The 21,292-nt window shown below is 33.2% G+C and overlaps 3 protein-coding genes and 1 long non-coding RNA gene across 4 annotated transcripts; 2 read left to right on the top strand and 2 right to left on the bottom strand.

Annotated features, from left to right (window-relative positions):
• Positions 1–2,210: 2,210 nt before the first annotated feature.
• LOC114406223 lies at positions 2,211–4,086 on the top strand. The gene is made up of 5 exons (XM_028368872.1): positions 2,211–2,219; positions 2,590–2,676; positions 2,781–2,990; positions 3,125–3,220; positions 3,514–4,086. Exons 1-5 carry the CDS (start codon positions 2,211–2,213, stop codon positions 4,084–4,086), a joined length of 975 nt encoding a protein of 324 aa, XP_028224673.1.
• Positions 4,087–5,071: 985 nt separating this feature from the next.
• On the bottom strand, positions 5,072–5,953 carry LOC114408196. Its single transcript, XR_003665851.1, has 2 exons — positions 5,800–5,953; positions 5,072–5,515 (listed from the first exon to the last, which is right to left on the bottom strand). It is a non-coding gene; the product is annotated as an uncharacterized LOC114408196 (long non-coding RNA).
• A 311-nt stretch (positions 5,954–6,264) lies between these two features.
• On the bottom strand, positions 6,265–8,659 carry LOC114408144 (pentatricopeptide repeat-containing protein At1g31920-like). Its single transcript, XM_028371247.1, has 2 exons — positions 8,415–8,659; positions 6,265–8,290 (listed from the first exon to the last, which is right to left on the bottom strand). The coding sequence occupies exon 2, from the start codon at positions 8,247–8,249 to the stop codon at positions 6,432–6,434; it is 1,818 nt and encodes a 605-aa protein (XP_028227048.1). The 5' UTR covers positions 8,250–8,290; positions 8,415–8,659; the 3' UTR covers positions 6,265–6,431.
• A 3,165-nt stretch (positions 8,660–11,824) lies between these two features.
• Positions 11,825–19,315, top strand: LOC114408155. The gene is made up of 7 exons (XM_028371254.1): positions 11,825–12,247; positions 15,886–16,186; positions 16,530–16,733; positions 16,837–17,118; positions 17,982–18,084; positions 18,225–18,343; positions 18,515–19,315. Exons 1-7 carry the CDS (start codon positions 12,090–12,092, stop codon positions 18,992–18,994), a joined length of 1,647 nt encoding a protein of 548 aa, XP_028227055.1. The 5' UTR covers positions 11,825–12,089; the 3' UTR covers positions 18,995–19,315.
• The last annotated feature ends 1,977 nt before the right edge of the window (positions 19,316–21,292 follow it).

Below are 21,292 nucleotides of genomic sequence, written 5' to 3'. Positions count from 1 at the left end.
TAAAAAAACCAAACCAAAATCAATTTAACAAGTGCTAGCAAGGTGGAATAAAAGAATAAGTTGCCAAGTTGGTGGTAGATATATATTGGAACAATTTACTTTAGCTAATCTGTAAACCTTTGACTTGGTTTGTTTCATGAATTTTTATTTATATATCGTACAGTGATATGTAGATGCATGATATGAATGTTGATATAGATTTAGATATTAATGTTTGAATGATTCATGGATGTTTGGGTGCTAATATATATGAATGTCAACGGATGAATGTTTGAATGATTTATAGATGAAATTATTTAGTTGATATGGTGGTATAACCTTGTAAAAATATGCTGCATCATCTTTGAATTTGAGTTGCTTAGCTTCACTAGTAGTTCTTCACGACAGCAAAAGTGCACGGTAATAAAAAGCTGTTAGAGGTAATTCACTAGCATAAAAAAAGATTTTCAATATTGATTGTTTTATTATTCCATATCCGTTTTACATGCTAATGTAAAGTTAGTTGATATGAAAAGTCAATATTTTCAACAACAATTTCGCAAGTAATGTGAAAAGTTTTATATATATATATATATATATATATATATATATATATATATATATATATATATATATATATATATATATATATATCATAAGATATGTATTACAAGCACACAGAAAAAGTCATCCACTAAGTATAAGTTTGATTTGCAATTAAAAATATTACGACGACACACATTTAAATTACTATAAATCCAATGGATAAAACAAAATGAATATAAAAATAAGGATCTTGATCTGTTGGTGAAATTAATTTTACCTACGTAATTTTGTAACGAAAAATTAAACAAGCACTAAGGCTTTGAAGCTCCTACAACATGTGATGCATTATATAGCACAAAACGAATTCAACAAGTTATAGTAGACATTCATGATAAGGTTTATGGTCAAAGAACATCCCCATGTACCTATTAAGACGATAAAACGTAGCAAGATAAACAAATAAATTAAATAAACATAATTAAAATGTAATACAAAATATATAAAAAATGGATTTAATTACCTTTATTCAAAAAAATTTATCAGGCACCATTTTAGATAAATAAAATACCCTTGAAATGAGAAACTACAAAAGTAAAAGGACATCCCTCTTTAGTTAGGTTTGGATTCTCCCTGGTGGTATCTGCTTTCAAATGCCGTAGTGTTTGGAAGATTAGTTTCAGGGAGTTCTTCTTGTAACAGATTTTTATATAGGATACATCTTCTACAACATCATAGCTCTTTTGGTGTTACCCTTTCCTCCTTTTAGTTTGGAGGAATTGGTTTTTAGAAATAGCTTAGGCCTTTCTAACTATATCTCCTCTTACTTTTTTTTTTATCCAGGGTTTTGGTTTGCCTTTCTAACTAATTAGTAACAATTTCCCTTTGGTTAAACAATTAAAATAATGAAGTATTATAATGATGATTCATTTGGGTAAGTTTGTCTAGAAGAATAAAAATTAAATTAGTTTTTACATAAATTTAAATTAACTTATACACACATTAATATATAGAAATTGTCTCTTTTTTTTTAGAAAATTATATGAAAGAGTTTTTATAAATTAGATTATGCATAAGTTTATCCAAACACTCATGAGTTGCATGAAACATAAAGTACTTATTAATGAGTATTATAGCAGTATTATATGTCAGATTATCAGCAGGACTTGTAATGAAGAAATAACCGCCAAATGGATGTGAAGAGATATAATGAATAAGAATGTTTATTTCTAAATTGTTATGGCTGAAAAATGTTAAATGATTTTAAATTCTTAATAATTATTACATTGGATCCTAATATATCAAAAATTTTATTTTGAGTCTCTATTGTCAATTAAGTGATGATAAAAAATCTTTGTATGTAGATGGTATTCATGATTTAACCGACGACAAAGATTTAAAACAAAAAATTTAATATATCAAAATTTAATGCAACAAAAAATTTATTAGAAATCTAAAATAAAAATCAGCCATTTATTTATGTTTAAGCTTAATGTTATTACTTATTAGAATAAATTCTGTTTGAATAACAATATAATAGTGCACAGCCCAACCGGCTGAATTGAGAGCTAGTAATGAAAAATTAGGAAATTACTGTATTTCCTTTTTTTACTTCATTTCCTTCTTCCTTACTTTCCATATATGTTTTCACTTTAGAAGCATATAAAAGTACATTTTGGGTTGAATTAATGTGGAAGGTATAGACAGATGAGAAGAAAAGAATGTTGTAAAAGTACTTATAAACATACGTTCATTTCCTTCTTTCTTGCTTTCCATATATGTTTTCACTTTAGAAACATATAAAAGTACATTTTGGGTTGAATTAAAGGTAGAGACAGATGAGAAGAAAAGAATGTTGTAAAAGAAAAAGTAACAGAGGTGATAAATCATATAATTAAGGAAAAAGATTAATGGACTAAAGTGAACGTTTGTTTATAAGTACTCTTTTACTTTAAATGCCATATTCTTGCTTCACTATTTTGTAAATTAAATTTATGTATTCTTTTTATTCAATCATGTAACTCAACCTTTTGACCCTTTTTTATTGTTATAATAATATTTCCATAGATCATTGGGCATTCACTTGGTGGTGGTACTGCTGCACTGTTGACATTTATGCTTAGAGAAATGAAGCAGTTCTCTTCATGTACTTGTGTAACGTTTGGACCAGGCATGTGGTTATATATGTTAAACTAACTTTTTTAATTTACATCTAGAGTTTTAATTTTTCTATTGATCTGATCTATCTAATTCTATAGGTCATGTGTTCTGATATGGCCAATCCTTCTTCACAACTGTATTTTTTTGCAGCTGCGTGTATGACATTGGAGTTAGCCGAATTCGGGAAGCCCTTTATCACTTCCATTATAAATGGTTATGACATAGTGCCTACATTGTCAGCTTCTTCTGTTCACGATTTCATTTACAAGGTGCTTGCTCAAACTACTTCTCCCAGCCTAATTAAGATGGTTCCTCAAATACTAACATGTTAATTTATTGACTAATTTCTGAAGATGTTATCTGTTAAAAATGGTTCACTCTTTGCTCAAGTTGGCTTTCATTAGGTCACTGCATAATATAATATGGATTGAATAATTTACAGGGTCGGATTAAGGATAAAAACATCCTAACTGCAGTTGGATCTCGCTTATCATTTGCGAAAGCCATCACAGGACATGCAGTAACTCGTTGCACCCAGGTAGCTTCAAGTTCCCTTTATATATATTTGACAATGAAAGTACTCAGTGGGTGCTCTATAGGGATATAGTCCTTTATTAGGTATTCACTAAACTCTAACAAGAGTTTGTTCCTTCATTTATATTATCAAACCATACATAATATGAGGGAACTCTTAATTGATTTCTGTTGAGAAATTCTACTGTTCTTGCTGGCTATAATTATATATATATATCTCCTTTTTGTATAGGGTCATATAATAATATATACATCTTTTAATTATCTTATGTTAATGATCCTTCTTTGTGCCTAAAGGTTGTGAAGAAGCATCAACAAAGAACTCAATCTTTGTTACCCTGCTCCCAACGTGAGAATATTGAAACATCAGATGACTTGGTTAAGGCTTCTCAATCATGGGAGACAAGTTGTGAAACTCTTTTGACTGAAGAACACGTAATCATAGAGTCTGTGTCGGATGATGAAGAATATAATTCTTCTAGTGAAGGATCTGACGGTGATGATGATGACTCAGATGATGATAAAGACAAATTGTCTAACATTCATGCTAAGGACAAAGAAGCAACCACAACAAAAAACATCACTGAAGAAGAGAGTGTTTGTCCTGTTCCAACATCAGTCAACTTGGATAGACATCCTCTTTATCCTCCAGGAAAAATCATGCACATTGTCCCTGAAAATAATAATTCAAACCGCAAGTATCCTGATAAGAAACGCATCTACTTATATGAAACACCTACACAATTTTATGGAAAGCTCAGATTTTCAAGAGGGATTATTCTGGATCATCTCACGAAGAAGTATTTGAAGAAGTTACAGCAATTAATCAATCAACTAGAGAAAGAGCAGTCCAAATTTGGCGGATTATGAGCCAAAGAATTAATAGCAATGGAATGATGTAATAGCTACTAGCTAACTGGCTTGAGGAGCCTTACCATCAACTGGACCTCTTGATTCTGGTAGTCATGTTTGTTGTGTGTATTTGAATTCTAATTATTGAAAATATGCCTGCTGCTTGAAATGGATTCTAAAGATTCAGTTTTTCGAGTGTCTTTTAGGAGTTTGTTATTTCTTGTAACAGTTGTAAGTCTTTTTTTAAGTTTTGAATGTTTGTTTCTGTTTTTTTCATTTAAGTTGAAGTTATACTAACAATGATAGATGTATATTGAGCTCTATTTATAGAGTCATCCAATAAAGTTTTTCATGTGTTTATTTCTTTTCTTAATTTGCTGCTCTCATAAATAAAAAAATAAATAAAACAAATTAATGCCAAAGCTCTTAACTTAAGGAATTTGTGAGTTGATTGAGAGAAGCAAATACGTCATTTACTACAAATCCACCACTTGTCTTTTTTTGTGGTGAGGTGTACTATAAAACACGATTTGCAAGGATGAATAATGTTCATCTTGAAACATTGGATCTTTGGGAGGAAAAAGAATAAAAAGTTTATGAACTACCTGCCAATCTTAGAATGACTAAGCTCATGAATCACAAACTTCAACTAAATGTTAACTCTGGTGTGCTTCATCCACCTTTGTAGTAAATCTAAGCTTGAAACCAAACTTCACAGTGGTATGAGTAACTGATTGACTGATGCACACATATAACCATTGACACAGAAGCAACTTCATTATTTCGCAGGGATTATACTGGATATCTCTGGTTTCAAATGATACAAACACCACGTTGCCAATGTTTAACTCTGGTGTGCTTCATCCAAACTTGAAACCAAATGGCATTTGAAATAATTGTATTATTAATATGAGAACAACTTCGCATTTGAAATAATTGTATTATTAATATATGAGAACAACTTCGCAGTGGTATGATTAACTGATTGACTGATGCAGACATATAACCATTGACACAGAAGCAACTTCATTATTTTTAATAATATCAATGTTTGATACCAGGATAGCTTTTGGCACATTGGAATCCCTCCTTCAATTTACGAATTTAATGATTTCACAGGGAGCATAATTTCACTAATTTTACTACGAATAGCCACAAAGCAATTAACACAGCAAAGCTCCCGAAATGAAAATTGATAGCAATTTACTACAGCTTGTTCTTACACATCTTGCACATCAACAAACTCATTAAATAGATAGCAAAAGATTCCCCTGTTGATGACTTGTAAAATCCCCAAAGATTCAATAGATTAATTCACAAAACAATTATATAGAAAATTTAACTCCTTCATCATCAGTTGAAGTTCCTTTAAAGACCACAAGTTTTCCCTTCTGTTCTAATAGTTTCAGTGCACGATTCAAAATAGTTCGATCTATTCCATGAAGATCTGCAGAATATAAAATAGAATGAGAGCCAAATTCAGTCAAAACAATTCCAAAGCCATATTTCTTTAACTCATCCTAATTAATCTTCCTATAACTTTTAGCTCATCCTAATTAATCTTTAAGCTACAGGTATTGTTCCAATCTCCATTCTATTAACCTGGAATTAAACTAGAGAAGGGTTGTTCAAGCACCATATTTCTTTAGCATAAATATTATGGTGGTTCACAAGTGTGCTGCTGATTTTCAAGTTCAGAAGGGAATAAGTCTACTTTATGAGTCTTTTTACCTCATTAAATAGAGGAAGCCACATCCAAGGACACTATTTTCTGATTTATCAAACATCCACATCAGTCTGAAAACACAATTCACATGAAGAAGACAATACGTCTTCTGTTCTGTTTAAAAAAAAATCTTTTAATTTCAAAAACTTCAAAAGGGGGGAGGGAGTGATTTAAAAAGGAAAACAATAAACCATTCAGATTCAACTTAAATCAAATGTTAAGACTATTTTACCGTTGTTCAACAAAATATTTCATTATAGGTCACTAATGGTGAAATATTAAGACAACAACGAATCACAAAATTGAAACTAACTAAAAACTGTTACGTTATCAAATTTATCAATTTGCTGACATCTTCGCTTATTCTTACTCTGATGTGCCTACAATTTCTATAACAAGTAGTATATGTTAAACAATACCATAACCAAAACCTATTTTCTTGTCTTGCTTGTGTGCTATAGATAGCAATATCATTGGTAGAAAAAGATGCTCCATATACCACAATGTCCAATCTTATTTCAAGTAGTTGTCTATTTACTGCAATATATATAACTAACAAATATGTGTGGGAAATGTCAAGACAGGAAAAAAAATACTACCCCTACAAAGAACCCTTTATGCATAAATGTCATGAAATTCACCAATAATCTTTACATGAGCAAGTTCCATCTTTAAAATGGTGGAAGCGATTACTGTCTCTCACAGTAATTTCCCGTTCATAGATCACGGAAATGAACTTAGTGTAAGTATGACAGTCATTACACATCCTAAGATTTCTTGATATTCTTACGGGAGATCCCTCCGATGTCTGTATTAGTGCAAAAGCAATTGCCAACTTCTGACTATGATGTTTCAGTCTCTGCCTCTTTTCATCTTCATCCACATCAAGCAACACCTGTGACATGTCTGGTGTATAGCCTTCAAATTTCAACTGCCATTCCATTTGTTGAATCATATCATAGATGGTTTCACATTGTGGTTGAGACTTGTCCTGCGAAACAAACTTGTATACATTCCTATTTGCTTCAACCAAACTGAACCCAGGTGTTTGCACCAAGTTTTTTTCAACCATTTCTGTTCTGATCCTGGCTACATTAGCCCATTTTTGAGCCCTTGCATACATATTTGCTAGCACCAAATAGTCCCCGGGATTGTGTTGATTCAACTTGAAAATATTATCAGCTGCAATCTCCCCTATTTCCAAGTTATGGTGAACCTTACAAGCACTAAGAAGGCTCCTCCAAACCACATCATTAGGCTTAATTGGCATGCTTTTTATGAGGTCATAGGCTTCCTTTAGCATCCCAGCTCTCCCCATAAGATCCACCATACAACCATAGTGCTGAATTGTTGGTTTAATCATATGCTCAAATTGCATGCGGTTGAAACATTGAAAACCCTCTTTGACAAGACCAGCATGACTGCAAGCACTTAACACACCCACATAGACAACATCATCTGGTGTCAAACCTTCCTCCAGCATGTCAGAGAAAACTCTTACAGCTTCCCTACCGCGCCCATGAATGGCAAGCCCCGCAATCATTACAGTGTAAGAATATCTATTCTTATGAGCCATATTATGGAACACACAAAGCCCTTTCTCAAGGCTCCCACACTTGACATACATATCAATTAATGAAGTCTTCACAACAACATTGAGTTCACTGATGTTCCTCAACAAGATCCCATGTATGCACCTTCCTAGATTAGGAGACCCCAAATGAGTGCAAGCAGAAAGTGCACTAACCAGAATGCTCTCTTCAGCCCTATGGCGCCCCTCCCCGCTCATGTCCCCAAGAAGCATCAAGCACTCATGCCACATCTCCACACTAGCATGAGCACCAATGATGGAACTCCACGAAGCCACACTCTTTTCATCCATTTGCTCAAACACAACACCAGCATGCTCTATTGCCCCACACTTGCCATACATGCTGATCAAGCCATTTTGCACAAAGACATCAACCTCAAGACCTGCCTTAAAAACATGAGCATGAATTTGCACTCCTTCCTTGAGAGCAACTAATAGAGAGCATGCCTTGAGCACAAACGGGTAGGTGAAGTTGTCAGGTTCAATTCCTCTTTCAAGCATCTCAACATAAAGCAACAAAGCTTCTTCTAGATCCATGCTATTGACATTTCCTCTAATCATGGTATTGTACTCAAAGCTACCAGGTTCCTCAATCTGCCTGAAGATTGAGCAAGCATACTCCATGCTGCCCCATCTAGATAGAGCACAAGAGGCAACAAGATTGCTGCCACAGAAAGAATCATAGAAGAGACCCAATTTTAGAATATGGGCATGTACTTGCTTGAATTCTTCCATGCTCTTGCATCTCTTGAGCAAAGACAACCATCCCTGCTCATTGAACTTTGCATTCAATTCAGAGCTTTGGAGTGGACTATTTGGCAGTGACAAAAGATGGGATTGGCAAAGGACAGATGTCCCACTCATTCTTCCATCCACACCATGTTAAACCAACAAGCTAAGCTAAGCTAAACATAAAAATAGCATACCGCCCATTATCAAGTCCAGGAGATAATATTGATGAAACTCTCAATGTAAGTAAGAATTAACTCAAAATTAGAATATAGAAACTGAGAAGAGATAGTTATGCACCAGAAAAAAGATGAACTCTATGATCCATGATGCAAGGAAAGTTTATCAGATGGTTGCAGAGTATTTGGCAAGTGTGCATGAAGTTGGGGTGTAGTGATCCCAGTTACTGAAATGGCAACGGAAAAAACTGTGCGAAGCATTGGTGGTGTGGTTTTGGGGGTTGACAGCGAAAAAATAGCTCAAAATGAGTATTTAATTATAAGTTGCAGCCTTGCAGGAGACGACTCATTGCTCAACAATAGTCCATCATTGGGCGTTGACACTATTAATACTGTGTCAAGAATATGTCCTAGTAATTAACTAAAAAAAGTTATGGCAGTTTGTTTGTTAGTTAAAAAGTTGAAGAGCACGCTGCTGAGTGTTGTATTGCTAGGTGATGTACTTCTAGGTAGAGCGGTCAAAATGGGTTCCAGGACCAGAGGTGGATCGGGTTCAATTTTTTTAAAAAAAATCGGTATTGGTAACTTTTCAGCCCGGCCCACTTAGTCCTTGGGTTAGGTGGGCTCAACCCATGGATTTGTGGGCCAGCCCGTCAACCCACCAAATTTAAATAATATATTATTTTATTTTTTATTATTATAAATTTATAATGGTTAAGAAATTAAATTTTTATTTTGTAGCTAGAACCCAATTGGCAATTCACATTCAACAATAGAGCAAGTCCAAACAATAACAAAGCCCAATTGAATTAGTAATTGTTAATTTGTTAATGATCCATATAATGTTAGTCTTTTCTTTTGTTTAATTATTTAATTGTTTTATGATTCAATTTATTTAATTTAATTTTTCTCTTATATTGTCATAGGAATATATCAATTATGTGAGCCAAAATGTTGAAGTTAATGACAAGTCTGAACTAGATCTCTATTTGGCTGAGACACCGCTTGAGCCAAAGTTTTTTCCTAAGTTGGATATTTTGAGTTATTGGAAGGACCGCCAAGAATGTTATCCAAATCTTTGTAGATTGGCATGTGAGGTGTTAAGCATTCCTATAACAACTGTTGCTAGTGAATCGGCATTTAGCATTGGTGCTCGTGTGCTAAACAAGTATCGTGCTAGTCTTCTTCCTTCCAATGTTCAAGCACTAATTTTAACTCAAAATTGGATAAATGGTTTTGAAGATATTGGTAATTTACATTTCTTTTTCCATAATTTTTAGTTTGTTATTGGTGTGTTGTTTCATTTATTTGACTTATTAATGATATTGTTTTTTTTTTGTATTTGTAGATGAAATTAATTGTGATATTGAGAAAGAAGAGAAAGTTGTTCTGGATTTCATAGTCCATAACTCTAATGTTTAATTTCAATAGTTCAGAAGTTTATTTTTTATGACATTTAAATTTCAATTATCTTAATGTTGAATGTTTATTTTGAAGACTTCAATCACTTCAATATTGAATGTTTGGATTTGATTTAGTTTGATTTTTATATTAGATTTTATTTTAAGTTGTTTGAAATAATTTATTTTTTTACAAAAAAAAAAAAGTAGAAAAGTGGGTCAGCCCGCATAACCCACCAACCCGTGGTGGGCCGGACCGAGCTGACATTTTGTTAGCCCACACAAAAGTGAATCGAGCTGGGCTAGCCCACTTTTAGCTCAATCCGTTGCGGGTCAGCCCATGTGAACCGGGCTGACCCGTTTTGACGACTCTACCTCTAGGTGGAGGAGGTGTGATTGTGATTTTACGGTAAACTCGTGAATTTTTTTAAGTATTAATTTACATAAAATATAATTTCTATTTAAATTTCTAATATTTACAAAACTATATATATATATATATATATATATATATATATATATATATATATATATATATATACTAGCTAGTTTTCTATTATTTATGTGGAATGTCTTATTGTTAATTTTTTGTATTTAACTCTCTAAATTAATTCAACAAATCTGTATGAGTTGAAGATTCACCACTTCTCGATGAAAGGATGAAGATATATAAAATTCTACAAGAAATTAATTTCTGCTAAAAAATTCCCACCCACACAGAGCGACTTAAAAGGGTCATCTCAAACACAAAAGGAAAAATCTTCACTCTTCACGTTGCAAGAATTCTTCCGCAGCCACATGAAAATCGAAAAGGCAAACCATCTAAGGGATAAGTATCAATCTAACTCTCAATACTTTTCAAGTCTTCAATTCGCATTGCTGACTTAGTTTAGTCTATTGGTTCCTCCTTCTGGATAGATTTTAGGAAAATGTGAGGAAAGAAGTTGATGAAAAATAAGTCTCAAGAAAGGAAACAAATTAAAAGTCAACAAACCAAAGCGAAGCTTTAGAAGAATAAAGTATCGTGTTTGTAGCAACTAGCAAGTGGATATTTAAAAGGACACTTAGACACGACGCTTATCTAGAAAAGTTCAAGCCAGATTAACTAAAGGTTTCACTAAAAAAAATGGTGTAGATTTATTTTATACCTGTTCACTAGCTAGTTACAAAAATATATCATACATAATTTAATTAACTATACATTAAGTGGATGTAAAAACAATCTTTTTTTAAGGGAAGTAATTTACTAGCTAGAGACAACCTAAAGGGTTTTAATATCTAGTCAAGAACATTAAGTTTGCGAACTACAATTAATGGTGGTCTACTATAAAATCTTGTTTTCAAGCAGTGATTTTTCTATTATTATTATTCATGACTCATTACTAACTTGACCCGGTCCAAAATTAATTTTTATGAATTTGGGGTTTAAAAATGAGGCTTTATTTAGTTTGAGGGCGGGTTCAGGTCTTTGAGTCGTCAATAGGCCTACTTAGTCTAGTGTCATATTCTTTTAAAATGTATAATTTTTTAAATAATTATATATTAATTATAATATTTCTTGATTTGATAAGAAAAATATTTTATATAATATAATATTATAATTACATTGATGTTGTTAATTTATCTTAAAATATATATATATATATAATAAACTATATCTTAATAATAATTTTATGCTTCTTCAGTTCTATAATTTTTTGGTTATATCTTTAGTTCTATAATTTTACTATATATAATTATTAAAATTGATGTATATATCAAGAAATCAAATTAACCCAGCTTTATTTCACATATTATCAGATTGAGGAATGCTAGTAAGAGATTCTAACAGTACACTTGTTTAATATTCTAGTGAGAGAGTATGCACCCACAATTAATGGAAATCTGAAATACAATAAAAAAAATTTATTACTTTTTTAATTTATTGTTTTTAAAATAAATTTGCACTTTAAAAATTGAGAGCACGTACATTAGTTATTTCTTTCGTGCTATTGGTGTGATGCATTCCTTCTTACTGAATAGCAGTACTCTAGAATAAATCAGAAGCGTTGTCACTCTTTCAATCCACTTGCACAACTTGTGTTAGACGTATCACCATTCACCACGATTGCACCAGCACATGGCAACATTTTTTTTTATCTCTTTCTATTCATCTCCTTTTATCTCATCACTCTTTTATATTTCCTTTCTATCTCTCATAATCCTTAAAATTCGATTTAATTAGAAGAAAAAAAAAACATCTCATGCAGGAAGATTTTGAAATCAACCCAAAACAAGTAACTCACTATATAGTCATATATCGGTGTGTACCTCTTAATATTTGATAGGTATCTCAGTTTGACTTAGTTAGGTGGAGTCTATTATAATTTTACACTACTAGTTGGCTAGTTGTGGCAATGTATAAGAATTTTCAACTGATAAGTTCAATAATTCTCTGTATAGCAAGGTTGGACGTGCACAACTTGTGCTATGTCCTTACTTTTTTAATTAGTAAAAGAATATTCTCACTTTGGCTTTTAAAAAAGAACACTTGCGTCAAATGTTCCTATATAAGGTCATGTTAAGATTTGACTGTTGGAACTGCCTAACAAATTATAGTAGATAAGATTTTTATGCTATTTTTTAGGAAAAAATAAAAGTCATGTTGACTGATAGGATAAAGCAGTTTTGATCCTATTCTCTAGGCATGATTTGTTAGTGGTGTTATCTTTCTGTTAGTGATGTTATCTTTTTGTTAGCAGTTACTATCTTTTCCATGCTTTTAAATACGTTGCTTCATATCAGAATAAAGTAAGCTTTTGCAGTCTCAATTTCTTTCTTTATGCTCCCTTTTATTGTTTAATATTTCTGCCTACTCTTATTAAAAAAAAAACAACAAATTGGTATCTAGAGCTCTTATCTTTAAGGGATCTGTGAGTTGAGAGAAATCACAATGGAGGGAGAAACATCATACACAGCAGGTTCACCACCAATTTTTGATGGTGAAGAGTACGAATTATGGGCTGCAAGGATGACTGCTCATCTTGAAGCTTTGGATCTTTGGGAGGCAGTAGAAGAAAACTATGATGTTCCTGAACTACCTTTAGATCCAACGGTGGCTCAGATGAAGAATCACAGAGAAAGGAAGACCAATAAGGCTAAGGCTAAAAATTGCCTTTTCTCTGCTGTGTCAAAAATTATTTTTACAAGAATTATGAACTTCAAGTCTGCCAAACAGATTTGGGATTATCTCAGATCAGAATATCAAGGCTGTGAAAGAACCAAAGGCATGCAAGTACTCAACTTGGGCAGAGAATTCGAGATGCAGAGCATGAAAGAGACTGAAACAATTAAAGGCTACGCTGACCGGCTATTGGGCATAGCAAATAGAGTGAGGCTTCTTGGGAAAGACTTTCCTGATGAAAGAATAGTGCAAAAAATCTTGGTCACTATACCCGAGAAGTATGAATCAAAGATATCAGCATTGGAGGAGTCTAAAGACCTGTCAACCATCACCTTGGGAGAACTCATAAATGCTCTACAAGCCCAAGAGCAGAGAAGAATGATGAGACAAGAGGAGGTGGTACAAGGTGCGTTTCATACGAAAACACAAAATTCAAGAGGTGGCAAAGACAAGAAGAACAAAAAATGGAGGAACGAAAAACCAGAAGGCTCCAACAAGCAGCAAGGTGAGACCTTTCCTCCTTGTCCGCATTGCACAAAGACAAATCATCCTGAAAGAAAATGTTGGTGGAGGCCAGATGTCAAGTGCAGAAAGTGTGGCAATATGGGACATGTAGAGCGAATATGCAAGTCCAAATCAGAGGAAGCAAAGGTGGTTGCGGAGGAACGAGAAGATGAGCAACTCTTTGTTGCAACATGCTTTGCCACAAGCAATAGTTCCAGTGATTCATGGTTAATAGACAGCGGCTGCACAAACCATATGACCAATGACCTGAACCTCTTTAAAAAACTTGACAAAACCATTGTTTCCAAAGTAAAAATTGGAAATGGTGATTTCATCTCAGTCAAGGGAAAAGGGATTGTTGCTATTGAAAGCTTGACAGGTTTGAAATATATCTCTGATGTCTTATATGTTCCTGACATTGATCAAAATCTACTTAGTGTTGCTCAGCTTGTAGAGAAAGGCTTCAAAGTTATATTTGAAGAAAATTGGTGCTTGATCAAAGATGCAAAAGGAAAAGACGTATTCAAGGTGAAAATGAGGGCTAAAAGCTATGCTTTAAATCTAATGGAGGAGAAGCAAATAGCTTTTTCAAGCATGGCCACCAATGTTGAACTATGGCACAAAAGGCTCGGACACTTCCATCTTGCTGGACTTTTATACATGCAAAAACATGCCTTGGTGAAAGGTGTGTCAATGCTTGAAGACAAGTTAGCCGATTGCATGGCTTGCCAATATGGTAAGCTAGTCAGAAAACCATTTCCTCAATCAACTTGGAGAGTAACTCAAAAGCTGCAATTAGTTCACACAGATGTTGGGGGACCTCAGAGAGTATCATCTTTAAATGCATTGGTGGAGAATCAAAGTGATTGTAGGTTGCAAACAATAAGGTTTGACAATGGGAAGGAATACAAAAATGATATTTTTGATAAATTTTGTGAAGAAGCTGGCATTGAGCACCAACTCACCGTACCTTACACCCCACAACAAAATGGTGTGAGTGAGAGAAAAAATAGAAGTATCATGGAGATGACAAGGTGTATGCTGCATGAAAAGGAGTTGCCAAAGGAGCTATGGGCGGAGGCTGCAAACACTGCAGTATTTTTGCTGAATAGACTACCTACAAGAGTTCTGCACAAAAAAACTCCATTTGAAGGCTGGTTTGGTTACAAACCAGATTTACAAAATCTAAAAATCTTTGGTTGTGTTTGTTTCTCTTATGTTCCACAGGTTAAAAGGGACAAACTTGATAAAAAGGCAAAACCCGGAGTTTTCATTGGATACAGCAACACCTCCAAAGCTTACAGAATTTTCCAACCTCAAAATGGGAAAATTCTTGTGAGTAGAGATGTCAAATTTATGGAAGATCAACAATGGAGTTGGGATGAGCCAATAAGGAAGCAGCTGCCAGAAACCCCACAGTTCCTAGATGATGATGTAGATGACATTCATGTCAGAGGTACAAGATCTTTATATGAGATTTATCAAAAGAGTAATGTAGTTGTCCTAGAACCTGCAGAATTTGAAGAAGCTGAAAAGGATGACAAGTGGATAAATGCTATGAAGGAAGAGTTGAAGATGATAGAAAAAAATGACACATGGGAGCTAGTGGACAGACCTCAACACAAACAACCTATAGGGGTAAAATGGGTTTATAGAACCAAACTTAATCCAGATGGTTCTGTAAATAAATACAAGGCCAGGTTGGTGGTGAAAGGCTATGCTCAGGTGTTTGGAGTGGATTTTTCAGAAACCTTTGCTCCAGTTGCACGTCTTGATACAATTAGAATGCTACTTGCCTTGACTGCACATAAAAGGTGGAAAGTTTATCATTTAGATGTAAAATTTGCCTTTCTAAATGGTTACTTGCAGGAGGAGATTTATGTAGAGCAACCTGAGGGGTTTCAAATCAAAGGAGAGGAGCAGAAAGTTTACAAGTTGAAAAAAGCATTATATGGTCTTAAACAGGCTCCTAGGGCCTGGTACAGCAGGATAGATGATCATCTTCAAGATCTTGGATTTGTCAAAAGTCCAAGTGAGGCTGCATTATATGTGAAATTGGTAGATGCAAATTTAATCATTATTGCTGTCTATGTTGATGATTTACTTGTGACAGGAAGTGATGAGAAACTCATAAAGGAGTTTAAAGCCAAATTTGAATACTTGAGACAAAAGCTTGGAGTTTGCAGTTCCAAAGTCAAGGAGGAGTGTTAAGATTTGACTGTTGGAACTGCCTAACAAATTATAGTAGATAAGATTTTTATGCTATTTTTTAGGAAAAAATAAAAGTCATGTTGACTGATAGGATAAAGCAGTTTTGATCCTATTCTCTAGGCATGATTTGTTAGTGGTGTTATCTTTCTGTTAGTGATGTTATCTTTTTGTTAGCAGTTACTATCTTTTCCATGCTTTTAAATACGTTGCTTCATATCAGAATAAAGTAAGCTTTTGCAGTCTCAATTTCTTTCTTTATGCTCCCTTTTATTGTTTAATATTTCTGCCTACTCTTATTAAAAAAAAAACAACAGGTCACACTCTCCTTCGCACTTGAGACACCAACGTCAACCAAATATTATCATATTCTTTCTTCTTACATTAGTTTTTCCGATCGAGTTTCTTTCTTGTTCACATTTCCTTGGAACAATGGTTTTATCAAAATTGGTTAAGAAGGTTGCCGCAAGGCTTGAACAGATGCAGCCTGAGGCGCCCAAAAACACTATGAAAGTTGTGATCATGTTAGCAGAAGCCATGAGGTACGGTTACACCATACTGGATACATTGAACCTCTGCGACTTGGTCACAGCCATCATTTACGAAGTCATGGACGAGGTCATTTCCATTTTCCAAATTCTCTTAATATTTTTTTTTCTTCAATAAATGTGTAAGTTTTTCCATGCTTTCTAATTATTCAGTGGTCCTGAATCATGAGCCATCATGTCGTTCACGGTTTTCTTGATCAATCTCTACATGACATATAACAAAAACGTTGTTATTTGTTTTTTCTTAAAATTAAAAACTCAATATCACGTATAGATTGGTCGGGACGATAGACAGGTGGTGATCAATAACCATATACCTAATAATTTCTTCTAGTTTAATTTTACATGCATGCATGATGATGCTTTTTCTAGTTATGCCTCTCACTTAACCTGAACTGAATTTGAAAATGTAGGATACGAAAACAGTTGCAAGTGAATGCGATGAAAGAAGTGATTGTGTGAAGCTGAAAGCCCCAGGAGTCTTAGAGGAGTTATATGAGGTGAAGAAATTGTTGAAACGGGCCAAGCTTTTCAGCAGCAGAAAAGAGTTAGAAGCATTGTTATTTGATAATGGATTCACCAAGGAGGATGTCCTCCTAAGAAAGAGAACAGCTAGGGTACACACTTTGCCTTCTTATATCAATCAATTAATCAAATAGTTAAAAATGAATTATTAGCCACTATATACATAACTCAAGATTAATTTTATGTACATATCAGATTCTAAAGCCGGCATTCACAGTGGTACGTGATAAAGAATTAAAATGTTTGTTTGTGTTCATCCGTGGAACTCGTGGCATAAAAGACACTCTCACAGATGCAATTGCTGCTCCCATCCCCTTCAGTCATACATTCATTAGCAGTGATGGTAACCTGAGAAGGAACAACACGGTTTCTGGACATGCACACCGTGGTATGGTTACTGCAGCTCGTTGGATTAGAAAACGCTGCACCACTACGCTACTTCTTGCTCTTCATGAAAATCCCGGCTTCAAAATCAAGGTATATATTGTTATGGTTCAAAAATGTTAAATGATTTTAAATTCTTAATAATTATTACATTCTAGTCTAATATATCAAAATTTTTATTTTGAATCTCTATTGTCAATTAAGTGATGATAATAAATCTTTATGTTCAGATGGTATCGCATCATGATTTAATCGACAACAAAGATTTAAAACAAAAAATTTAATATATCAAGGTTTAATACAATAAAAAATTTTATTAAAAATCTAAAATAAAAATCAGTCATTTAGTTATGTTTAATCTTATTGTTATTACTTATTAGTATGTTGTTACTAAATTCTGTTTGAATAACAATATAATAGTACACAGCCCAACAGGCTGAATTGAGAGCTAGTAATGAAAAATTAGGAAATTATTGTATTTCCTTTTTTTTTACTTCATTTCCTTCTTCCTTACTTTTCATATATGTTTTCACTTTAGAAGCATATAAAAGTACATTTTGGGTTGAATTAATAATGTGGAAGGTATAGACAGATGAGAAGAAAAGAATGTTGTAAAAGTACTTATGAACATACGTTCATTTCCTTCTTTCTTGCTTTCCATATATGTTTTCACTTTAGAAACATATAAAAGTACATTTTGGGTTGAATTAAAGGTAGAGACAGATGAGAAGAAAAGAATGTTGTAAAAGAAAAGGTAACATAGGTGATAAATCATATAATTAAAGAAAAAGATTAATGGACTAAAGTGAACTTTGTTTTTATAAGTACTCTTTTACTTTAAATGCCATATTCTTGCTTCAATATTTTGAAAATTAAATTTATGTATTCTTTTAATTCAATCATGTAACTCAACCTTTTGACCCTTTTTTTATTGTTATAATAATATTTCCATATAGATCATTGGGCATTCACTTGGTGGTGCTACTGCTGCACTGTTGACATTTATGCTTAGAGAAATGAAGCAGTTCTCTTCATGTACTTGTGTAACGTTTGGACCAGGCATGTGGTTATATATGTTATACTAACTTTTTTAATTTACATCTAGAGTTTTAATTTTTCTATTGATCTGATCTATCTAATTCTATAGGTCATGTGTTCTGATATTACCAATCCTTCTTCACAACTGTATTTTTTTGCAGCTGCGAGTATGACATTGGAGTTAGCCGAATTCGGGAAGCCCTTTATCACTTCCATTATAAATGGTTATGACATAGTGCCTACATTCTCAGCTTCTTCTGTTCACGATTTCAATTACAAGGTGCATGCTCAAACTACTTAACCCAGCCTAATTAAGATGGTTCCTCAAATACTCTAACATGTTAATTGACTAATTTCTGAAGATGTTATCTGTTAAAAATGGTTCATTCTTTGCTCAAGTTGGCTTTCATTGGGCCACTGCATAATATAATATGGATTGAATAATTTACAGGATCGGATTAAGGATAAAAACATCCTAACTGCTGTCGGATTAAGGATAAAGACAAGTTGGGAAACTCTTTTGACTGAAGAACACGTGTCGGATGATGAAGAATATAATTCTTCTAGTGAAGGATCTGACGGTGATGATTATGACTCAGATGATGATGAAGACAAATTGTCTAACATTCGTGCTAAGGAAAAAGAAGCAACCACAACAAAAAACATCACTGAAGAAGAGAGTGTTTGTCCTGTTCCAACATCAGTCAACTTGGATAGACATCCTCTTTATCCTCCAGGCAAAATCATGCATATTGTCCCTGAAAATAATAATTCAAATCGCATCAACTTATATGAAACACCTACACAATTTTATGGAAAGCTCAGATTTTCAAGAAGGATTATTCTGGATCATTTCACGAAGAAGTATTTGAAGAATTTACAGCAATTAATCAATCAACTAGAGAAAGAGCAGTCCAAATTTGGCGGATGATATAATAGCTACTAGCTAACTGGCTTGAGGAGCCTTACCATCAACTGGACCTCTTGATTCTGGTAGTCATGTTTGTTGTGTGTATTTGAATTCTAATTATTGAAAATTTGCCTGCTGCTTGAAATGGATTCTAAAGATTCTAGTTTTTCGAGTGTCTTTTAGGAGTTTGTTATTTCTTGTAACAGCTGTAAGTCTTTTTTTTAAGTTTTGAATGTTTGTTTCTGTTTTTTTCATTTAAGTTGAAGTTATACTAACAATAATAGATGTATATTGAGCTCCATTTATAGAGTCATCCAATAAAGTTTTTCATGTGTTTATTTCTTTTCTTAATTTGCTGCTCTAAAAAAAAAAAGAAAAACAAATTAGTGCCAAAGCTCTTATCTTAACCTTGTGTTTGGATGGGGGATTTAAAAATTTATAGGAAATTCAAATTCACAAGTATTTTGATTGCCTTGATTTAAATTCCTTTCATTTTTAAAATATTTTGTTTGGATGAGGCAACTCAATTTCTTGTATTTTAATTTTCTTGTTTGGACAAAATAATTCAATTTCAATAAAATTCAAATTTTCATTTTTAAATATTTATTTAAAAATTAAAATTTCAATATTGAATGAAAATAAACATGAATCATTTTTTAAATAGTTAAATATTCAAAATAAATTTAATGTTATACAATATATAATAATAAACACAAAGTAAAGAAACACATTGAAGAAACCTAAGTTCTTAATAGAAGAATAAACACAAACACCTACAGTGCACGATTTGTAACAAAATCAAACAATGAGCAACGGAATCAAACAATGAGTACCCATAGTATAAAACCAATGAAATCATGGAGTCAGCGCAGATGGTAGAGAAAGGAGAAAGAGTGAATACGAGCATAGAGTGAGTACGAGAGTATACGAGGAGGTTTTTTGAGAAATTGAAATTCTTAGGTTTTTAGGGGAATTTCATATGACTCAGTTTTAGTTTATTAAAATTCTCTATTAAAATTCCAGGTATTTAATTTCTCCTTAAATCATTATCCAAACACTAAATTTAAAATGACAGGAATTCAATATCTCATTTAAAATGAATTACTCGGATGAAAGTATCCATCCAAACACACTCAAGGAATTTGTGAGTTGATTGAGAGAAGCAAATACGTCATTTACTACAAATCCACCGCTTGTCTTTTTTTGAGGTGAGGTGTACTATAAAACATGATTTGCAAGGATGAATAATGTTCATCTTGAAACATTGGATCTTTGGGAGGAAGAAGAATTAAAAAGTTTATGAACTACCAGCCAATCTTAGAATGACTTAGCTCACGAATCACAAACTTCAACTAAATGTTAATAACTCTGGTGTGCTTCATCCACTTTTGTAGTAAATCTAAGCTTGAAACCAAACTTCACAGTGGTATGAGTAACTGATTGACTGATGCACACATAACCATTGACACAGAAGCAACTTCATTATTTCGCAGGGATTATACTGGATCATCTCTGGTTTCAAATGATACAAACACCACGTTGCCAATGTTTAACTCTGGTGTGCTTCATCCAAACTTGAAACCAAATGGCATTTGAAATAATTGTATTATTAATATATGAGAACAACTTCGCAGTGGTATGATGTTGGACATTTTAGTGTAATTGATCTCTTTATTGTGTTAAAATAAGAGTGCACGCTTGTTTTAATGTAATAACGAGATGTTCGGTTTAGGCAAAGGTTGGAAGTTACATGGAAGTTACTAAAACTTCCATCAACGGTTGGAAGTTACATGGAAGTTACTAAAACTTCCATCAACGACAATTTTTAAAAATAAATAACTTCCATCAACCGCCAATAACCACCTGTTCTTTGATTATAAATAATCATCCTGGTTCAGAAAGCATAACATGTGAAAAACTCACAAGACCAAAACAAAACTCTTGAATTATAATCTTCTGATTTTATCCGATTGAACAATTTTGGTTGAACCCCGAAATTTGATTCAATCTGAAAGTGTTTATACACGACTTCAGATTTATCCAGGATTATCTCGATTTTCAAAATTAACCAATAAAAGATTGAATCAAATCTTTCGAGATGACGAACGATAGTTCGAAGATGACAAGCAAGTTTGCAAAGTTGGACAAGTTTGAAGGGCAGGATTTCAGAAGATGGCAGAAGAAGATGCACTTTCTCTTGACAACATTGAATGTGGTGTATGTGCTGAGTACACCGATGCCGGTGTATATGGAAGGCGAAACTCTGGATCAAACAAGGAAGCGTTCGAAATGGGAGAACGACGATTACATTTGTCGTGG

Source organism: Glycine soja, chromosome 1 (genome assembly GCF_004193775.1).
Source record: "Glycine soja cultivar W05 chromosome 1, ASM419377v2, whole genome shotgun sequence".
In the NCBI taxonomy this organism is placed as follows: Eukaryota; Viridiplantae; Streptophyta; class Magnoliopsida; order Fabales; family Fabaceae; genus Glycine; species Glycine soja.
The sequence above is the reverse complement of the archived record's forward strand: the minus strand, read 5'-3'. Positions and strand labels throughout refer to the sequence as shown.

Coding starts and splice junctions, on each gene's coding strand:
- LOC114406223 (XM_028368872.1), top strand. Junction 2,677..2,780: donor AGTTCTCTTCATGTACTTGT/GTAACGTTTGGA, acceptor CTAATTCTATAG/GTCATGTGTTCTGATATGGC. Junction 3,221..3,513: donor CAGTAACTCGTTGCACCCAG/GTAGCTTCAAGT, acceptor TTGTGCCTAAAG/GTTGTGAAGAAGCATCAACA.
- LOC114408144 (XM_028371247.1), bottom strand. CDS start 8,249: ATGAGTGGGACATCTGTCCTTTGCCAATCCCATCTTTTGTCACTGCCA.
- LOC114408155 (XM_028371254.1), top strand. CDS start 12,090: ATGTATAAGAATTTTCAACTGATAAGTTCAATAATTCTCTGTATAGCA. Junction 12,248..15,885: donor GTCAAATGTTCCTATATAAG/GTCATGTTAAGA, acceptor AAAAAACAACAG/GTCACACTCTCCTTCGCACT. Junction 16,734..16,836: donor TAAGAAAGAGAACAGCTAGG/GTACACACTTTG, acceptor TGTACATATCAG/ATTCTAAAGCCGGCATTCAC.